The 20,710-nt window shown below is 41.1% G+C and overlaps 1 protein-coding gene across 10 annotated transcripts in view; it reads left to right on the forward strand.

Annotated features, from left to right (window-relative positions):
• Nucleotides 1–3,660: 3,660 nt before the first annotated feature.
• PAX8 (paired box 8) overlaps nucleotides 3,661–20,710 on the forward strand; it is a 154,783-nt gene continuing 137,733 nt past the window's right edge. For all 10 annotated transcript variants that reach the window (XM_033949357.1, XM_033949359.1, XM_033949361.1 and 7 more), the window contains exons 1-2: nucleotides 3,661–3,798; nucleotides 4,215–4,434. In XM_033949357.1, the coding sequence (XP_033805248.1) occupies nucleotides 4,410–4,434 (25 nt within the window). In that variant the 5' untranslated portion in view covers nucleotides 3,661–3,798; nucleotides 4,215–4,409. The remainder of the gene's footprint in view (nucleotides 3,799–4,214; nucleotides 4,435–20,710) is intronic.

The following is a 20,710-nucleotide window of genomic DNA, read 5'->3' on the forward strand; positions in this document are numbered from 1 at the left end:
CCTTTTTTTTTTCTCTTAACTATTCTAACTTTTGCGAGCCCAGCGAGCTTGTGGTTTTAACCCGCTTTAAACCTGCGGGTTAAAACCACGGGCTTGCACTGCGGAGAAGTTGATCGGGGCAGAGTGCTGGAAGGACAGAGGGAGAGAGCAGGAGAGTCGGGGCAGACAGAGCTGGAAAGTCGGGGGCTGAGAGCAGGAAATTGGGGCAGAGAGCAGAGAAGTAGGGCAGAGAGCAGGGCAGCAGAAGGCAGGGCAGTCGGAAAGGACCTGAGCGACTGGTCCTCAGCAGTCGCTTATTTTTGGATTGGTCGGCCCAGTTGGTGTCCCTCATTTTTATTTAGTGAATCACTGTTTCCCCTCATTTGCATGCAAGGATCGGAGGATGATCAGGACAGAGGTTAGTGAATTGGGTCAGAGGGAAATCAGGTCACAAAGGGGTCGCAAACCGATCGGTACATGATCGGTTTGCTTAGTAAATCTAGCCCTTAGGGATCCTACGTACTTGTCCCAAGTTGTCTTGAATTCAGATACACTTTTTATCTCTACCACCGGGAGGGAGGCTGTTGCAAGCATTCACTAATCTTTCCATGAAAAAGTATTTTCTGAGGTTACTTCTGAATCTATCCCCTTTCACCTTCATCCTATGCCGCCTCATTCCAGAGTTTCTTTGCCTCATTCACTTTTATGCCATGTAGGCATTTAAACATCTCTAAATATGTCCCCTCTCCCAAAGCATAAGTCTGTCCCCCATACGCTTTATGACAGAGACCACCGACCTTCCTCTGGACTAATTCCATCATGCTTATATCTTTTTGAAGGTGTGGTCTCCAGAATTGTATACAATATTTGTTCCCCCCTCCCACCCTTTTAGAAAACCATAGCGAGGTTTTTAGTGCCGGCCATGGCGGTAACAGCTCCGATGCTCATAGAATTCCTATGAGCGTCGGGGCTGTAACCGCCGTGGCCAGTGCTAAAATAAACGCATTATGGTTTTGTAAAAGGGGGAGTAAATGAGGTAACCGTGGGTCCCTAAATGTTGGGCATACCAATAATCCATCTGTTCTGAAAAAGCAGCATATTGGCGTGAAATGATTGATAACTTGTTGATGCCAATGTTCTATCTATTGTAGCTCACTTGCAATGGTCAGCCCATCTCTTTTGTAAACCGCATAGAACTGAAGGCTTTTGGGATATATAAATAAAAATTTTTGTTATGTTATTTAATAGCAGGTTACGCTAGTATTCTACATTGAAAGCTAGGCACTTAAATATTGTTATACTGCAGAAGAAGGCTGTCACCATGTTTCCTTGGGATACCTGCATGATTACATGTCCCGAAGACTAACAACATTGGCATAAGCATACACATATGAGTGCATGCCAATTTCCGGACTCTGCATTGTTCTATAACCTGGTGTCTAAATGTGATGGTGCATAGTTTGAAGGTTGGCATACAGGTGAGTGGAGTTTGGACAGGGAGCACAGTAGTGTTCAGAATTTTAACTTGAAGATATCTGACCACGCTTCTCCTTATTATCGAAAACTGCACTGGCTTCCAGAAGAGCAGGGGTGTCAAAGTCCCCTCCTCGAGAGCCGGAATCCAGTCGGGTTTTCAGGATTTCCCCCCCAGTGAACATGCATGAGATCTTTTTGCATGCACTGCTTTCATTGTATGCTAATAGATCTCATGCATATTCATTGGGGAAATCCTGAAAACCAGACTGGATTCTGGCCCTCGAGGAGGGACTTTGATACCCCTGCAGTAGAGGGTAGAGTCTTATTTAAGTTTGGATGCTTTATTTATAAAGCGTTGTATGGTTTATTACCAAGATATTTGATTAATTGTTTTGTTTCTATTCTGCATAGGGCGTTTTTGTGTAACATCATTTTCTAGGTTTCCTGCAGTTAAAGTTTGCTCACAAGCAAGATTTTAGAAGTTGACAACTATCATACCAAGCTGCTCACTGGGATTCTGAATTTGGGCTGCTGATTAGATGACCTATGTCATGTGCATTTTAGAAAATTTTGAAAAACGTATTTATTATTTGTAGATTATGCTACATTACTGTAATTCACAGGTATAAGCTCAGTTGCCTAGACCTTACTGAGCTGGAATTGCACCCTCTGTGGAACACTTCCTGGAATCCCACCCTACCCACTGCACCTCAGCCAAGCAGAGAAAATAGATGGAGAGCAATGCTGGTGCGCCCGCCTCCCTTATGGCCTGTGCGGCCACCCTGCTCGCACAGCCCTTGGTAAAGCCCTGCCACGTGTACTAGTGTTCTTTCCAGAAAAGAGCATGCCTACTTTCTTTTACAGCAGGGGTGTCAAATGTTGGTCCTCGAGGGTTGCAATCCAGTCGGGTTTTCAGGATTTCCCCCTAATGAATATGCATGAGATCTATTTGCATGCACTGCTTTCATTGCATGCTAATAGATCTCATGCATATTCATTAGGGAAATCCTGAAAACCCGACTGGATTGCAGCCCTCGAGGACCGACATTTGACACCCCTGCTTTACAGACTTCTCTCTACATGGGCACCCTTCAAGCACCTAAATGCAGCTGCCTCTTTATAGAATTGTCCTCAGAAAGCACAGATAAAACATTGATAGGTGGAGCATGGATTTTCTTCATAACCCCCTTACAAGTATCACTTTGATATATATAAAACACAAATACAGTACATCAAACAGCTGACAAGTGGATCTTCCATCAGAGCACCAAATAAACTTAAAGGAGGAACATACACCATGGACAACTGAAGAACAACATATCAAATTGCATAAATATTGGTATTTAACAATTCCATTGGAAAATTATAGTTCAATTTTAGTTTGAAAAATGTAAACCACAGAACAAATAGTACTCTATGGCAGTGTTTCTCAACTCGGTCCTGGAGTACCCCCTTGCCAGTCAGGTTTTCAGGATAGCCACATTGAATCTGCATAAACTTAAATTGCATATGATGCCTCCATTATATGCAAATGTTTTTCATGCACATTCATTGTGGATATCTTGAAAACCTGACTGGCAAGGGGGTACTCCAGGACCGAATTGAGAATCACTGCTCTATGGATATTTGAAAGTTTAGCCTTTCTGCTTTTCTTTTCTTTTTTTTTCTCTATACACACACAGTAACCTGCTCCAGTCTCCATCCCCATCCCACATCCAGAATATAGGTAACACTATTGCTTTCTTACAGGATACACTTTGTGCACTATATAAAAAATGAATACAGAAGGGATAGCTAAAAACTGGAATTAGGAAGGAGTTGGCTCAGAAGCACATTTGTGACCAGGAGAAAAAGTGCACAATTTAATTCTTAATCAGTGCAAATACATTTTAAAAAATGTAGTTAGGCTACAACTGAAAGGAGACCTAGGAATAAGAGGAAAAGCATAGAATCAAGAAACAGGTTACCATTTTTTTTTCTTTGTTTGTTTTTGTTAGAGCAACCTAGCTTGCCCTGCGGCTCGAACTCCAAAAATCACTGGGCCATGGCCCCTCTACCCCCATCCCATCTTTAAGTCCTCCTCTTACCACGCCCCCCCAACCCCAGACAGCCAATGTGAGACCGGTAATTTTGGCTCAGCACCCCTCACACCTCCTCAATGGCATAAAACCAGCTGGGAATCTCTTAACAGATTGGGGCAAAAAAAAAAAAAAAAATAATAAAAAAATAAAACCGTCCTAAACCATCAAAACCCCAAAAGTAAAAGGCTCGGGTCGTTCACGGCGGCGCTTGACCACTGACAGAAAAAGGGGGGGAAGTTTGGACGATCTTTCTTTGAACCAGGTAAGTCTAACATTTGAAAGCGGTCGCAAGGGTAGAATATTGAAGCCTTACGCGGATTTTTTTTTCTATTTACAAAGGACTTTTGAAATTTGGAAAACATGATGGGGGGGGGGGGGGTCTAAAATATTCGGAAATCGTTTTTAGAAAGATAAGAAGGCCCAGAAAAAAAAAGTATATTGTTAGCAAAACATTCAATAAGAAGAAGAAACGCGAATTATTATTTTTTTTCTCCAGATGAGGTTCTAGGTGAAAGAATTACCTACCAAAGTTTTATGAAATCCCAAAGACTGGTTAAAGTTCTATGGAGGAGCTGCTTTGAAGAGATTTGGCCCCTTGGGCTTTAGGAAGACTAAATGTAGGTGGACATGACCTTACTTAAAAACATAAGCTGAGTCTAACTCGAGTCTCTCGTCCAGGTGGTCCGGAGCAGGGTCGGACTTTATCAGACGAGATTCACCCTCGTTGCAACGGGACTCCTGCACTTCCCGGAGAGGATCAAAAAGAAGAGAACTGTCCTCCGTAGACTTACTGGGCTCTAATACACGATTTGTGACTGGCAAATTCATTTCCCCCGTGTGAGAAAAAAATAAAAAATAAAAAGCAAAGAAACTATGCCGCATAATCTTACAAGATCAGGTAAGTGATATTTCAAGGAGCGTTTAAAATACGTCATTCTAACAAATATGATTTTCTAAGTTAGGTGGATGAGTTGTATTTCTATTTGATTTTGCCTTCAATGGGGGAGGGATTTTCTGTACCCTATATCATTTAATACTGAAATGTAGAAGGGCTTGGATGGCAAACAACAGCCGATTTTTTGTGGTTTTTTTTTATACAGACGGGTCCCGATCTGATTTAAGCGTGCATAAAGGACTAGGGAAAATATTTGGTTAGCTGAGGTCTGCAAGGCTGATCTGTCAGATTCTTACCTGCAAAAAAAAAAGTATTCTTATACGTGCACTTTTGAAGGACACCTAGTTTAGTTAAATTATGATGGCTTGATGCTTTTCTCTATGAATTATTTGCTGTATTAAATATTATAAACTGGCGGCAGCATTTAAATTGATATATTAATCCACCTTAGTCTCCAACATTAGACCCCTTGAAATTATCACCTCTGATTCAACTAGACTTTTGTAATGGTGCGGTGAGCCTTTTAACAAGAAAATAGTTTCTTTAAACACGGGTTTTGTTGTCGTGGAATTTCCTTCTGGTAAAACTTTAGAAATAAAGCGAAAAACAATAGAAAAACTAACCTCAAAATCAGGATATTTTTTAAAAAAACAAACAAACAAACTAAGAACTCAGAAATCCGCACCATAAGTTCCTATGGTGGTTGGAATCAATTGTATGACACCAATAAATGATCAGTTTTAGGTGTACTCAGCGCTTTACAGAAACCAATACCAGAGGGTCCCTGCACCTTGGAGCTTACAATCTAGTCAAGTCAGAGAAGTGAAGACATACAAAAGAAACTAGTCAGAGGCCCTGACTTAAGAAGACAAGGCCATGATATGGGATTTTCACGGGGGTCTGTGTGTGTGAAATGGCTTCAAGCAATCTAAATCGAAAAACTGAAACATATAAGGGGCACATAAGAAAGAAAGAAAGAAAAAAAAGAACTTAATAAAACCTCCCAAAAAGTTGTCATCATAATAACAGTTCAATAAAATACTTTATTAAGAATAAAAAAATAATCTTGGTGAATCAGTTTAATATATGTAGAGCTAGGCTAAAGAAAATATTGTATTAAATGGAAGAAATTATTAAGTGCTTCTAGATGTAAATATATATATATATATATATATATATATATATATATATATATATATATATATATACACCCATGGTGAAATACCATCACGATAATATATTAAGAATATAGCTTAAAGTTGCTACAACAATAAGTTGTGGGTAAGACCAGACAGGAGGTTAAAAGGAATTGGATTTTTTTTCCCCTGCTTCTGTTCAGTGAAGTGGCAAGAAAAAAGGTGTTTTATGATGTTAGAACAAAATAACATGTTAGTGATTGTAAGGAGCAAAGTAGCGAACCGTAAGAAGAAAAATAATAGCAATCCATACCGGGGAAATTGATATTGCTTTCTGCCCCGGAATCCATGTTTCTAGGGAGAAAAACTACAGACAGGTAAATCAATAGAGAGACAGAGACAGATCGGAGTGGAACTGGTCTGCTTATAACTTAGAGGAGTCGACTTAACTTTGGACATAATGGTACAGTTTTCTTTTCCCCATTTCCTTGTCATAAGAGAGGAATAAGTTGAGTTATTGAGATATGAGTTTGGGAATTAATCTAATCTAAGGCTTGGCTTTATATACCGAGACATCATTCCAGGAAAGCTCGACTCGGTTTACAAAAGTTAACTTAACAAATAAAAACCATAAAGAATAAGACTAAGTTTTGAAAGATTAGTTTTCAAAGTGTTTAGCAAATAAAGTGGTTTTTAAAGATTTACGAAAAAATTGCAAAGAAATGGAAGATCATTCCAGTTGAGAGAACTTAAAAATCAGAGATTGACTAAAAATCTTGACTCTTTAATCCCTTTCTTGGAAGGAAGAGATCATTTAAATTGTTGATTATCTCTTGCAAAGGTGAATCAGTAAACGTTTTAAGATAAAGGAAGGAGAGGAGTAAAGATACCATATAGGATTTTAAAGACAACACAAGCACATTTGAATTGAACTCTAAAATAAACCGGGAGCCAATGGAGACTCTGGAGCAACGGAGAAGGGTTATTTAGCTAGAGGGCTTGCCTGGTTGCGTTTCTGCTTTGGTGAAACTGGATCCCCCCCCCTAAGAAAAAAAACAGACAGAAAGGAAGGAAGGTGCTGATTGCTTCCTTAAAACATCATTTTGTGGGCTTGGGAGCTGTTGTTTAGGAGTCTGCAAACCTGAAAGTTAGGGATGGGCGCCCGAAAGGTTTGATGCTGGAGGAAGAAGTTCCCACACGTTTGTTTTCCCAACAAGATCTTTCTGTCCGTCTGAGGCCATTAACTGGATTAGCGCGCCGATCCCCCGGGTGATATATGGGCCTCGGAGGGGACAGAAAACGGAATTTACAGAGAGAGAGAAAGAGTTGCACTCCTATTGATCCCAGGCACCAAGCTGAGACAAAATCAATATTTCATATTAATTTGGGCACATATGAAGTCCACTCTGTAAACGAAACATTTGTTATAATAAAGGAGGGTCAGGGCATGAACTGAGTGCCATCTAATCTCTCAATTTCTGTAGATGTTAACATATAACTGTCTCTCTCTCTCTCTTTAGATAAATAGAACACACACACACATTAGTATATATATTATATATTATACACTATATATAATATATATTAGTGTATAAAAGAGAAAATGTCTGCAATTTATGCAGCTGTGGAGAGCGAATCCAAAAATATTTCCGAGATGGATGTATGAAAGTCCCGGTGTAAATCCATTATCCGACCGATTCAATATTTCCGCTATTTTTCGCTCATAAAACTGCTAAATTGGATCGGTGGTATTTTAAACTTCAACAATTCCTTCCTATGGTGAACAACCGGAGGACAGGAAACACAATCCACCAACGAAAATGCATACAAAAGCCGAAATCAGGCCGCATATGTACTGAAATGCTAAGGAACAGGTAAATGTATACCACTATGCCCTGCAGGTTACTGAATGGCGTGGTATGTAGAGGATTTTATGTTTGTTACCAATTATTGGGCTTCGATAACTTACACCTGCTCTGCCCGTTTTGAGGTGTAACATTATACATTAAGGCAGCAAGGCTAGAGAAGGGGCTGCTTATAGTCCTAAAAAAACCGAAACGAAAACCAATCAATCAAGAAGAAATCGCTTGTCAGCCATTGTGAAACTGGTTCTATACATTTATTGAAATAAATGGAGAGTCAGATTTATTGTTTGTATTGATTTCTCTCTTGATACTTAGTTATCTGCCGTTTGCTTTCTTACTCTTAACTTCCTACTTATTTCTGACTTTTTAAAATTTCTCCCCCAAAAGTGATTCATTTCTTTTACCCCCATCTCCCCATTTTTGGATAAATTTCATGTGCTCACACATCTTATTCTGCCCTATAGACAGACAAACAAAGATCTAAGGACTGAGGTTTGCCTTTCCCAGGCTCCCCTAATAATCTAACCGGATCTTTATAAGGTTTATTTCAGAAGTTCTGAAAAGGTGTCATAAAAACTAAGACCTAAAACCGTATCTCCCCGTGATGAAGGTTCTCTTCCTGATTTACATTTTTTTCCCCATGGAAATAAGACCCGATTAGGGATCTTGCCCATATTTTAAAATGAGAGAAGTCATTTTGAGGGCAGTCAGGTTGCATTGCTTATTAAAAGTAAAGGGTTATGAAAGCGACTATTTCCAGAAATGAGCAGTGTACCTGGATCAGACAGGTTCAGAGCCTGACAGGTGTTGTGCTTCTTCCCATTTTATCAAGAGAAGCAAATAATTAGTGGCCCACTTTTAGTTTTAATATGGGAGATGACCCCAACAGCCTTCTGATTTTCTCAGTTCTAGACAGACAAATAAAAACACATCTGTCGGAAAATTAATTACGAGTCGTGTTCGGGCATCTTTGCTGCACCCAAACGAAAAGCGCTGAAAGCCAGCCCAATATGTGTTTTATTTTAATTAACTCATTTCAGCTCCTTGTTATTAAAACACAGCTCACAAACTAGAAACCTAGATTACAGCTTTGTCCAGTGTGCAGAAATTCCCCAGATTAAGTCCCTTTAGGAATTTTCTGAAACATTTGTTCTCCTTTTTATATGGAGGTTTAAATATTGTTATTTTTGGTGGTGTTGTTATTATCATTATTATTTAAAATAACCAAATCTCAGTGGGGGGGAAAGGGGGTCCATAAGCTATATTGTTAATTACTTAAAACATGATTGTGTAGGGAGAAATGGGGTCATATTCTTGTTAGCTTGAACTGGACTTGACACAAAAGGATTTTACTTTACCCACAACTATTGAAACTTTATCTTGGTCAACAGTTGATGGCACTGTTGAAAAGAAGTCTTAAAAATAGTTGATTGTGTGTGTGCTCCCTCTGACACCCCGGTCTTGAAAGGAGGAAGTGAATGAGTGGGAATTACCCACTTCTTTTTATAGGGTAGAGGATTGTTATTTTTTTGACAGTTGGGTTCCTGTCCCCCACCAAGAAAAAGTCTTCGATGAAAGTTAATTAGGAGATAATTTAGCTACCTCCTGAATTAGTTTGCAGATAAAGTATCTTTTCAGCTAGTGTCATTTTAATTGCCCTGTAGATGGATAGAGAGGTCATTTTTTTCCTGACTGACACTGTTTTTGATGGCTGTTGGAAGGAATTTATTTTGTTTTTCTGCTCTGAACAGGGGGGGGGGGGTGGTTTCTTTAATTATTATCTGGTCCTGAATCTTAACCTCCGCTTCATTTGGAGGGATTAATTAATTTTAAGATGTCACCTTGATACATGCCTATTTTAAACAATCTATATCTCTGTGTATGATCTGGGATGGTAGAACACTCGGTGGAAATCAATCAAATGAATTGTTGAGACAGTTTTAAGAGAAAGACAGAGATCCAGAATGAGTTTCAATTAAAAAAAAAAAAAAGCACTTCTGATAGATTCTGTATATTCTCTGCCTAGCACATGACTAATATGTTTGTTATTCAGAGGGTTTATTATACCGCTGTAATGAGTATTGTAGAGATTGCTTTGATGGAGATCTTCTTGATTTGCTGAAAAACAGGATTTGTCTGAAATTAGCCGCCTTCTATGCTATGTTTATTCACAGTAATATGAACTAGGTGAATCTACATACAAGTTAATTGCACAGATGGCTATAAGTCAATAGACAATTGATATAAATACTAAGCATTTGTGTGTCTGAATATATATATATATATATATATATATATATACACACACCTGAGATAAACCAAATCAGACAGAAGACAAGAGATGTAGAAATAATTCATAAACAAATAATCTACATACAAGTTTATTGCACAGATGGCTATAAATCAATAGATAACTGATAGAAGTAATAAGCATTTGTATACAGATGTCTATATGTAGTCGGTGTATGTGTATGTATATACATACATATACATTCACACACGTGAGATAAACCAAATCAGACAGAAGACAAGAGATGTAGAAATAATTCACAAACAATTAATTGAGGTGTACTGCAGCAGTGCTTGTGCCTCCACCAAGAACAGAATTGCAATCAGATCTTCTGATACCCTGTTACGGTTATACTTTGATAGAAACTTTAAGCCCCATTTTTTGCTTTTGGGTGACCAGTCTGGGGGGGGGGGGCAAGGAAACCCTGTTTGATTTGATCACAAAACATTTTGGGGTGGGAAGTCAACAGCATAAATACAAAGCAGGCCATTGCAGACTTTTAGAGTGAACCCCCCCCATGGGGCATTTTTGGGTGGCTTGCCCAATAAAGCCATGCGGATGCCATGTTAATCCCTTTGAATACATGAGAATAAGTAAACACATTGTAGGCAACATATGTGAATCACAGTTGTAAATGTTTGCAAAACATTTGATGTTCTATACATAAGAGTCAATCGCATTAAATAGATTTCTCCCATTTTGTGGCTAGGATTAAAATGCCGCCTTTACGAGGGTGGTTTGAAAAGTTTGGTAAAAAAGCAAGTTAAACAACATAGGGCTCCTTTTACAAAGGTGCGTTAGGGCCTTAACGCGTGGAATCGCGTGCGCTAGCCGCTACTGCCTCCTCTTGAGCAGGCGGTAGTTTTCGGGTAGCACGCGCTAAAAATGCTAGCACACTTTTGTAAAAGGAACCCATAGTCTCCATTGAGGACTATTCACTTAGTCCAGCGAGTTCCTATTTTTTTCGTAAACTATTTTTCCTATGATACAAAAAACCTGGAAACTCTTTGGGCCAAGTGCAAAGCCCTCGATGGAGACTACGTTGTTTAACTTGCTTGCTTTTTTTTTTTTTTTTTTACCAGACTTTTCAAACCACTTCTTATATGTCCTTAGTTGAAACTTGGCCACTGATTACCTCAGTCCCTTTTGACTAAATTCTTATGTTTCTGTTTCTATAAGAACAAAAAAAATATGAAATTGATTGAATGCAAAAATGAAAAAAAAAAGTGGTTCAAAATATACATTGTTTAACAATTCTGCCTTAAAATGTGTATCCAGTGATTTTATGGGACATCGCATCAAGATTTATATTATAGCAAGTTTCTCTTTAAGAATCAGCATTTTATATAAAACCCTGCAAGGCAGCCATTATTTTTTTTTTTAATCTCAAACACAACTAGCTTCATTTGTCTTTTAGTTAAAGGAAATTATATTTTACCCATTGGGTCAGAATAATGATATTTTATTATTATTATTATATGTCTCAGACTTTATAGAAAAGTTTGGTTAGGGTCTTTGAAGCCACACCCTATTGTAAACTGAACTTATAGTGGAGTTAAAGTCCTGCTTATATAAGGCTTAGGCAGTTATTTGCTGTCCTGTCCCTCTAGGAAAAATTCCTTACTATGGAACATGTAATGTAATTTGTAATGTAATTTATTTCTTGTATACCGCTATATCCGTTAGGTTCTAAGCGGTTTTAAGAAAATATACATTTAAATTGAAAGTAAGAAGTTAGAAAGGTGCTTAATAAATTCCCTTACTGTCCCGAAGGCTCACAATCTAACTAAAGCACCTGAAAGTTGATAAAGAAGTGAAAAATAAAGAAGAAGATTAATGTTAAACATTTTAACTAGACAGTATTAATCTGAATAGTACTTTGGTAATGGAAGAGAGGAGAAAAAAGGAATAGATGTAAAAGGGAGAACCGTAGGAAGACAGAATTTTGGAGAGAATTTAAATGAAGGAGATATAACATAATAAAGGCAGAATTAAAAACAATAGATAAGGTTAAAGAAATTCATAAAAAACATGTCTACTAAAGGGCATTAAACCCTCATGTGCACTTAATATGCGTGAAAATGCATTCTGCGTTAACCCTGCATGCAAAAGCGACCCTTTTGCATGCACTATGTGTGTGTTAGTTATATTTTTGGCAGAGGCGGAGAATGGGCATGGACACACTCTGTAGCTAAGCACTTCAACGTTTGGGCTTGCTAAGTGGTTAGGGCCACCCATAATGTGAGAGCTTTTACTGCATCTTAAACAGAAGGTGGTCCATGTCCCGTAACAATTATTTTCAGGTTATGTGCGCTAATGTGAACGTTAGCGCATGACCTGAAAAACGAACTACTGGGAAATGCGCTATTTCCTGGGTGGGCTAGAAATGGGTTTAGCTTGCAGGAAAGTCCTGCTAGAGAATGACCAGGGCACAAATTTGTCCCCGTCCCCACAGGATCTATCTCCATCCCCATCCCGTCCCTTCCCTTTCCCCATCCCTGTAAGCTCTGCCTTCATCTGCCCAAGCCTCAAACCCTTTACAGGGATGGGACAGAACTCATGGGGGACGGGGGATAAATGTGTCCCATGTCATTCTCTAAAGCTATTCCCTAGTGCCCTTTAGTAGACATACCCTTATATGTTTTTAAAAAGTTTATTTTTTTTAAAATAAATAATAATAATACCAGCACTTGGAAAGAACTAGATCTTTTCCAAAATTAAATCTGAAGCGCCTTTCCATCTCCAAAGTGGAATAATGAAGAGCAACCAGAAGCCACTTTAAATAAAGCTGAATCTAACTGTAGCAGACTCATGCCATAACATAGTTTTTAGTCGCAATGACGATGACTTTGAATGGAAAAGCTTGTGACTGAGTTATCCTAGTCTGGGAGTTCCTGGTATTTCATCTTGTTGCACTTTAAGACAACACAAACATTTATCGTGTAATTGTCAGGTGTATCCTGACATCTGGATTAATCAAATACAGTTCAGGCAGGTGCTATTTTATTCTGAGCATGGCTACGGCAATTCTCCATTGCGATTTCACTGTAAAATCACAGATCAGGTAGGATTTTCAGCCTGATCACAGCTAGACTCATGCTGAGTTCCGGTTGAAACGTATACCTTCTCCATCTGAGAACCCTAAAAGGTCTTTGTTTCATTATGGAATGTATTTGTAACACTAAAGCAAAAGGTTCCTGCAAGGGGGTCAGATTAGAGAGTACCCAGCTTGTAGCCACTTTCTTGGTGCTACTGCTGAGATGGGTGGAGAAGGAGAGTTATTGCCATATACTTTGGAAGGTCTGGGAAAAAAACTAGTGAGTTGTTTGGGTGGAGAAGTTAGAAAGAATGAGCTCAACCCTTGAGTACCCCAACTTTATTTTCATTTATTTTTTCACCTGTGCATAATATCATTGGAAGGTTTTGTGGCTGTGCAGGGCCAGGAGAGTGTATTATCCTTTGCCATTGTGGCAACACGACACAGGTGTTAAGTGTGCAAATAAGTAGGATTTAATAAGAACATAGTACACGGTACTAGCAATATATGTGTATATATGTAGGATGATTGATTATGGTAAAAATGTGTCTGTATTGAAAACCATCTCGGAAAATGCTAAGCACATGTAAACCGCCCTGAATTGACTCCCCAGTCATTAATAGCGGTATAGAAGCTTTAAATAAACAATAAAACTTTTCACATTGTCAGCATAAGAAGTATCCAGAGATGCTGGTGTAGAAAAGATATTCACATCACACAGTTCTTCTCCTAGAGACGCCATACTCCCATGTGGTTCTCTACGCTCTCACATTAGATCTTGTGTTGTTTTTGGAGGATTTTGGGAAGCATGGCACCCCAAAGTCTGCAGTTCACCCAAACTCTGGAACTTGCTTCTCCCCTCCTCCACAATCCTCAGTTCTTGCAAAATTCCATGGAAAATGACACCACCAGCAGTAGATCTTTTCTAAAATTTTTAATGACCCCCCCCCCCCTTTGACAAAGCAGATTAACGGGTTTCTTACTGCAATGCAGAAAAGTAAAGCTTCCTTCAGAGGAAAGTTAGTATGCAGATGTTTGAGAACTGTGTCTGTGGGAAAAAAAACCCCCCCATGAAGTATGAAAGAAAGCAAAAAAGGAAAAATAACCCCCCCCCCCACACTTTTTACAAAACCATAGCGCAGCTTTTAGCGCCAGCCCCGACAGTAACAGCTCTGATGCTCATGAGTGTCGGCGCTGTTACTGTCGCAGCTGGCACTAAAAACCACACTATGGCTTTGTAAAAGAGGGGGAAAGAGAGGAGAGAAAATAAAGACAAGAAAACAGAAGGAAAAGATGAAGGAAATGGATGAACAGGGAAGGAAAGAAGGAAGAGAAAATAGAAAACAAAACCACAGAAAAAGAAAAGAAAAAAGAAAAAGTCATGTGGAAAGAGAAGAGAGAAAGAAATAAGTTCAGTGAGACACACAAAAATGAGGAACAGAGATAAAGAACAGTAGAAACAAATTTTTAAAACTGAAGAAAAAAGACATGAGAAAATAAATAAGAAAATAAAAGAGAAGCAGAAAGAAGGAAAGGAAATGGGAAAGCAATAGAGACAAAAAAAAGGAAAGAGAGGAAAATAGTAAAGTATGAATGAGCAAGTAAGAAAGAGAAATGAAGTGAAGAAATAATGCAAGGAACATACAGTTTATGAAAGGTAGCACTTGAGAAGTCAGTGATTTTGCAAGGGCCCTTCAATTTCGCAACCCTCTACATGCAGAGAAAGTTGGAGAAAAACAAGGATGCAGCTGTGACAAGTGCTTTTAATATCCTCACCACTGGTTTTCACCACCGATGTCCCTTTTCTTTGAAGATAATCCTTTGAAAAACAAAACAATGCATTGTAACAAACTGCTGTCTGTCTGTCTGTCAGCTGCTTGAGATTCAGTTCTGGGCCAACCTACTCATCAATGGCTGAGTGATGATACTAGTAACATGCCTCATATGAAAAAGGCCATTGTGAACAAAATGGGAAAATGCTCCACATTCAAAGAACTAACCATTTTGATTTTTTTTTTTCTCTCAGAAGTCTTCTAGCTTTATATTTGTCTGTTATTGGCTTATCTGAAGCCTTTTATTTGCTCCTGGGATTTTCTCCCCTGTACCTTCACCTTCTGAGTTCATTTCACACTGTCTTCTCTCCACCCTAACTCAAAATTTGTTTTCCTATTGCTGGCTCTCTCATCTTTCTGGATTAACCCGCCTCACCTGCTGACTTCCAACCCTGTGTCAGGATTAACTTTATTTATTTATTCAATTTTCTATACTGTTGTGCCAGGGGAGCTCAGAACAGTTTACATGGATTTATTCAGGTATTTAAGCGTTTTCCCCTGTCTGTCCCAACGGGTTCACAATCTATTTAATATACCTGGGTCAATGGGGGTCACAAGAAGCAAAGTGGGTTTGAACCCCAAACCTCAGGGTGCTGAAATTATAGCTCTAAACCCTGCTCCACACTCTCAGAGATAGCATGGTAGAAGATAGCATGGCAAACATTGACGGACAGATAGCAAAACATAGTTAACAAAGCATGATAAAACATATTATTGCAAAGCATGATTTGGCAAAAATGGTAAGGCCAGCATGCATGATAACTTAGCATGGAAGACATTTAGTGCAAACATTGTGTGGCCAACATGAGAGATTGTAGCATGGCAGACATATGGTAGGACAAAGACGGTGAACAGTATGACAGAGTGTGGAAGATGGCATGGTCAGTCATAGGACAAAGCACATAGAGGGGCATAATCAAAAAAAAATCTAAGTCCCCTTTTGGCCTAAGGCCTTAAACGTTGAAAGTAGAAGCAGGGAAAATGTCCATTATCAAAAAAAAAACATCCAAAAGAAGTTTTTTTTTTGGATAATGGCTTGCCTCTACGTTCAGCTATTTAAACGCCCAGACCACCACTACGTATAAACTTATACCATATAATCAACCTAAAAAAAGCCTAAGCCCCAAATGTCCAAAACAAGGGCTTTTAGACAAAGGAGGAGCCAGTCCTTCACCTAAAAGCTGGATTCTGTAACTGGTGTCTGTCAAAAACAACACCGGTTACAGAATCCAGCCCCCCCACCCCCCCAACAACGATCTGGGCAGGAACGAGCCCAAGCACTCCTGCCCTGTCAAACCGCGACTCACCCCCTCCCCCCCCGACGACATAGGTGCAGGAGGGAGCCCAAGCCCTCCTGCCCCACGGCACCCCAACTCCCCGATTACGTTCGGGGCAGGAGGGATCCCAAGCCCTCCTGGCCTGGCGACCTCCAACCCCCCTCCCCCCACACACGATCCGGCCAGGAGGGAGCCCAAGCCCTCCTGGCCCGGGGACACCCTCTAACCCCCACCCCCCTACTAAAATACGGGCAGGAGGGATCCCAGGCCCTCCTGCCCTCGACGCACCCCGAACCCCTGATCAGCCCCCCCGCCAAATTAGCCCAGGCAGCTCAAACCCTGCCCACAGGTGGGGCCTGAGGCACCTGGGCCAACCAAAATAGTCCCAGGAGCCTTAGGCTCCTCCTGTGGGTGGGGCCTTAGGCACATGGGCTGGGCTGATGTGCCTAAGGCCCCGCCCACAGGATGAGCCTAAGGCTCCTGGGCCTATTTTGGTTGGCCCAGGTGCCTCAGGCCCCACCTGTGGTTTGAGCCACCTGGGCCAATCCGGCCCCATTCCTGGATTGGCAGGCCTGACGGACGGGCGGGCTTGGCACCCGTCCATCTGGCCAATGATTGCAAGGTATGGGGGGTGGGATTGGGGGTGGTGGGTCGTGGGGTCGGTGGGGGGGGTCACGGATCAGTGGGGGGGGGGCGGTTGGGGGTTCAGGGAGGGCAGTTGTGGGGTTGTGTGCATCGAGGGCAGGAGGGCCTGGGATCCCTCCTGCCCCTATTTTAGTGGGGGATGGGGGTTAGAGGGTGTTCCCAGGCCAGAAGGGCTTGGTCTCCCTCCTGGCCCCATCGGACTTGGCGGGGGGGGAGGGGGTTGAGGATCGCGGGGCAGGAAGGTTTGGGCTCCCTCTTGCCCTGAACGTAATCGGTGAGTTGGGGTGCCACGGAGCAGGAAGGCTTGGGCTCCCTCCTGCCCTGATCGTTGTTGGGTGGGGGGGAGGGGGATGGGTGGATCTCGGCAGGGGAGATGAGCCATCTCTCCTGCCACAATCATTGCTGTAGGGGGGTAGGCAGGTTGCTGGGGCCGCTGAGCTGATCTCAGCAGCCACGATCAGCTCAGCGGCCCCTTTTCGGCACTTATACCTGTTTTGACTTGGTCTAAGTCAAAACGTATAAGTGCTGACTAGGCAACCTGCCTAAAGTTTTGGTTATACCTGCTGCACGCCTAGGTCTAGGTCGGCCCACCTCCCGCCCACCACCCACCCTTTCCCCTCCTCTAAAAATGTCTCTTTTGTCTCTGTGCGTTTAGAGGCAGGGGAAAGGCCTAAGCTGGTTTTAGATGCGTCTAAATCCAGCTTTGATTATGGGTACTTAGACGATCAGGCTTTTTGATCGTCCAGGTACCCATTTAAGCCACTTTTTAGACGTGTTTTGGGGTTTTTTTTAAATTATGAGCCCCATAGCGTTTGAGACTTGAGACAATGGGGGGTCAGGGCACTTTGTCAGAAGGTTCAGGGAATTTGGATTGGCGTGCTCTCATAGAGGGTCAGGGGAAGAGGTGAGTTTTTATTGCCTTCCTGAAGTTCAGTAGACCTTCTAGTGATCTTATGCTGGTAGGTAGTTGGTTCCAGAGGCGTGGAAGGTAGTCAGAGTGAAATCTTTTACAGGCATTTTCAAGGTGGAGGGTTTATCCTGAGGGCACGCATTATCGTTTTTCTTCTTGCGAGCGAAGCGGTTGATTCGGGGTGTAGGGCAGAAGGAACTGTTTCTGTTATGATCACAAATGCCAGGTCCTCTCCTGATCTCTTATAATCACCAGGGCCTATATATATATTATATGGGAAGGTAAAGGAAGCAATTCTTTAATTTGATACCTCATTTTAGCTGTCACAAAAGAGCACCCTTAGCACCAATCATGGGGGGCAGAACACTATTTGGTTTGGGGGCCCCAGAAGCTCCACCCTAGCCTCAGTGAAATCCTGCAGCATGGTCTGTCACCAGCTCGCGAATCCACCTTCTACCTCCTCCCGGCGTTGTACATTAAATCTATGGGGCAGCCGCCAGGAATTGTTCTGGGGCAGGCCTGCTCGTTGACATTGCACGGTGACTACCCTGAAGATGTGGAGGGGCATAATAAAAAAAAAGGTCTAAGTCCCCTTTTGGCCTAAGTCCTTAAACGTTTAAAGCAGAAGCAGGGAAAATGTCCATCACCAAAACAAACGTCCTTGTTTTGATTATGGCCTGCCTCTACTAAACGCCCAGATCATCACTACATCTACAAGTACACCCCCACGATGTCTACACTTTTTGTCCATAATGAACCAAAAAAACGCCTAAGCCCCAAACGTCCAACACAAGGGCTTTTAGGCGAAGGAGGAGCCAGTCCTACGCCTAAAAGCTGGATTCTGCAATCGGTGTCTGTCAAAAACAACACCGGTTACAGAACCTCCCACCCCCACAATGATCCAGGCAGGAGGGTGCCCACGCCCTCCTGCCATGTTGAACCGCGACCCCCCCTCCCTCCCCCCCGACAACATCAGGCTTTTTGATCGTCCAAGTAGCCATTTAGGACACTTTTTAGATGTTTGTTTGTTTTTTTGATTATTAACCCCATAAAGTGCAAAACCAGGAATTGGGTGGGCCGATCGTTAACTGCCAATTTGGGGGGAAGCCATGGCCCCTGTGGCCTCTCCCATTCCAATGCCAGTTCTCTAATAGTTTTTAGGCATACCTAAGCTGTTATAGAATAGTAGCATAAAGCTGCTTTGGCATGCCCAAATTTAGGCGCAATCAATGGCTGCTGTAAAATTGATACACCCAAGTGTCTCAATCAATGTGTTCAACTGATAGTGTTCTATAAGTTGCTCTTATCTCTTGCATGCTTTGCTCATAATATCTCCCCTTTTGCAAGTTACATTCTATCCTCTGAATTCTATATACGGCACTTTGATTTTGGTGCTGAAATTTTTGATCCAAGCACAAAAGAATTAGTTTCCAAGTCAAGTAATTGCAATGAATTGATGTTAATTTAATTATTGCAGTTAACTGGCAATAATTGAAATTTGTACACACATCTCCCTGTGCCCTATTCGATAAACCTGATCAGGACTGATTTGTCTCCGCTCCTGATGAAGGAACCGAAACGGAGCTTTGTCGACTGGTGACAGCATCCCTAAGGGACTCAGATAAGTGGGGACATTTTTTATGGTTACAACAATCTTATTATTCCATATTCACTTTGATGATTTTTTTTCACTTTAAGATAGTTTGAGGATTTATAAATCCATATCATTTTATTTGTTTCCCTCATTTAAAATAATACTGGGTGTCTTTTTTGAGTAAAAGTTTTGGGTGACAGATATTTTACTATCAATATTTTTATAGATTGAAATTAATCAGACTTTTGATGATGTATGGGGCAGGACTTATTTAGACTTATGGTCTGGTGCTAGTCACCTATGAGTTGTCTGCCCGGGGTCAAGAAACCGAAAAATGATATGTTTGGTTTACCCGTAGTGAAGTCTGTAGATTTAGACACTAGTGTTTACCCCAGGGGTCTCAAACTCAAACCCTTTGCAGGGCCACATTTTGGATTCGTAGGTACTTGGAGGGCCTCAGAAAATATAGTTAATGTCTTATTAAAGAAATTACAATTTTGCATGAGGTAAAACTCTTTAGAGTTTATAAATCTTTCCTTTTGGCTATGTCTTAATAATAATAATATTGCAATTTGTAGCTAAAGAGACAGATGATCAAGAAACTGTTTTATTTTACTTTTGTCATTATGATAAACATACTGAGGGCCTCAAAATAGTACCTGGCGGGCCGCAAGTTTGAGACCACTGGTTTACCCTGAGTGGGATTGAAACTTTGTTGCCAATTATATTTTGGAACTCAACAGCTACTCTTTACTGCATTACAATTCTATATATTGAGGTACCAATTTAAGAGCAGGCAGGGCGATGAACAGATATAGGAGGAGAAGCGTCCAAGAAAGAAAAACAGATCCACTAGCTACTGAGGAGAGGTAATGGGCATGCAGGGAAAAATTGCCGTGATAATCCTATGTTTATAGCTTGACTATGCAATGATAATAAGTCTCGGTTCCAAAGATTGTACTGTCCAAGGGGCTAAAGTACCACAAGCACATGTTATTGTGCGTTGAATGCTCAAGGGGTTTGAGTGCGGGCGTGTGCGGTACAGATGACTGCAAGCTATGATGAAATGTATTAAAATGGATATCAGTGAGGCCAGTCAGTATCCCTTCACGTTGCTCATACGGAAGCGCTGCAAATGCGCAGAAAGAAACTCAAGGCCTCTAGTGCTGAATAGTTTTTACCAGGTCAGAGGTAGGATAGAAAGTTTTGAGGAAAGGTTTTTCAGACTTGAACTGCCAGTTTTGTCATCTTTCACAAGTGGAAGGAGGGTCCTGCAAGTTTTGAAGGCATATGGGAAGTAACAAACATGGGCGCATGTCCAGGCAAAAACCTAAAGCAAAAAGCACACATTCGCACCTGTTCTTTTACGCCTAAATATGAGCCTTAAAAGATTTCACGTGCTAGTAATATTTGTGGGGCTCAAATTTAGGCTGACACTTCCATTTTATTTGGGCTTGTGCACCAGCGCTGCGTTCAATGTAGCCTTTGTGGGCGTGCACCAGGTATATTTTTTCCCCCTCCATTTTCAGTTAGTGTGATTTAACAATCATAAAATTTGCATTCTTTTTGCGTCAAGCATCAATTTGCTTTTTTTTTTTTTTTGCTCATCTGCACACAGCTTTGAGTATCAGTCTCTAAGTAGGAACCTGAGCCAATGGGTGAAAAAGTGATTTGCTTAAGGTCAAAGGGAGAA

The sequence above is a fragment of the Geotrypetes seraphini genome, chromosome 6 (genome assembly GCF_902459505.1).
Source record: "Geotrypetes seraphini chromosome 6, aGeoSer1.1, whole genome shotgun sequence".
NCBI classification, from domain to species: Eukaryota; Metazoa; Chordata; class Amphibia; order Gymnophiona; family Dermophiidae; genus Geotrypetes; species Geotrypetes seraphini.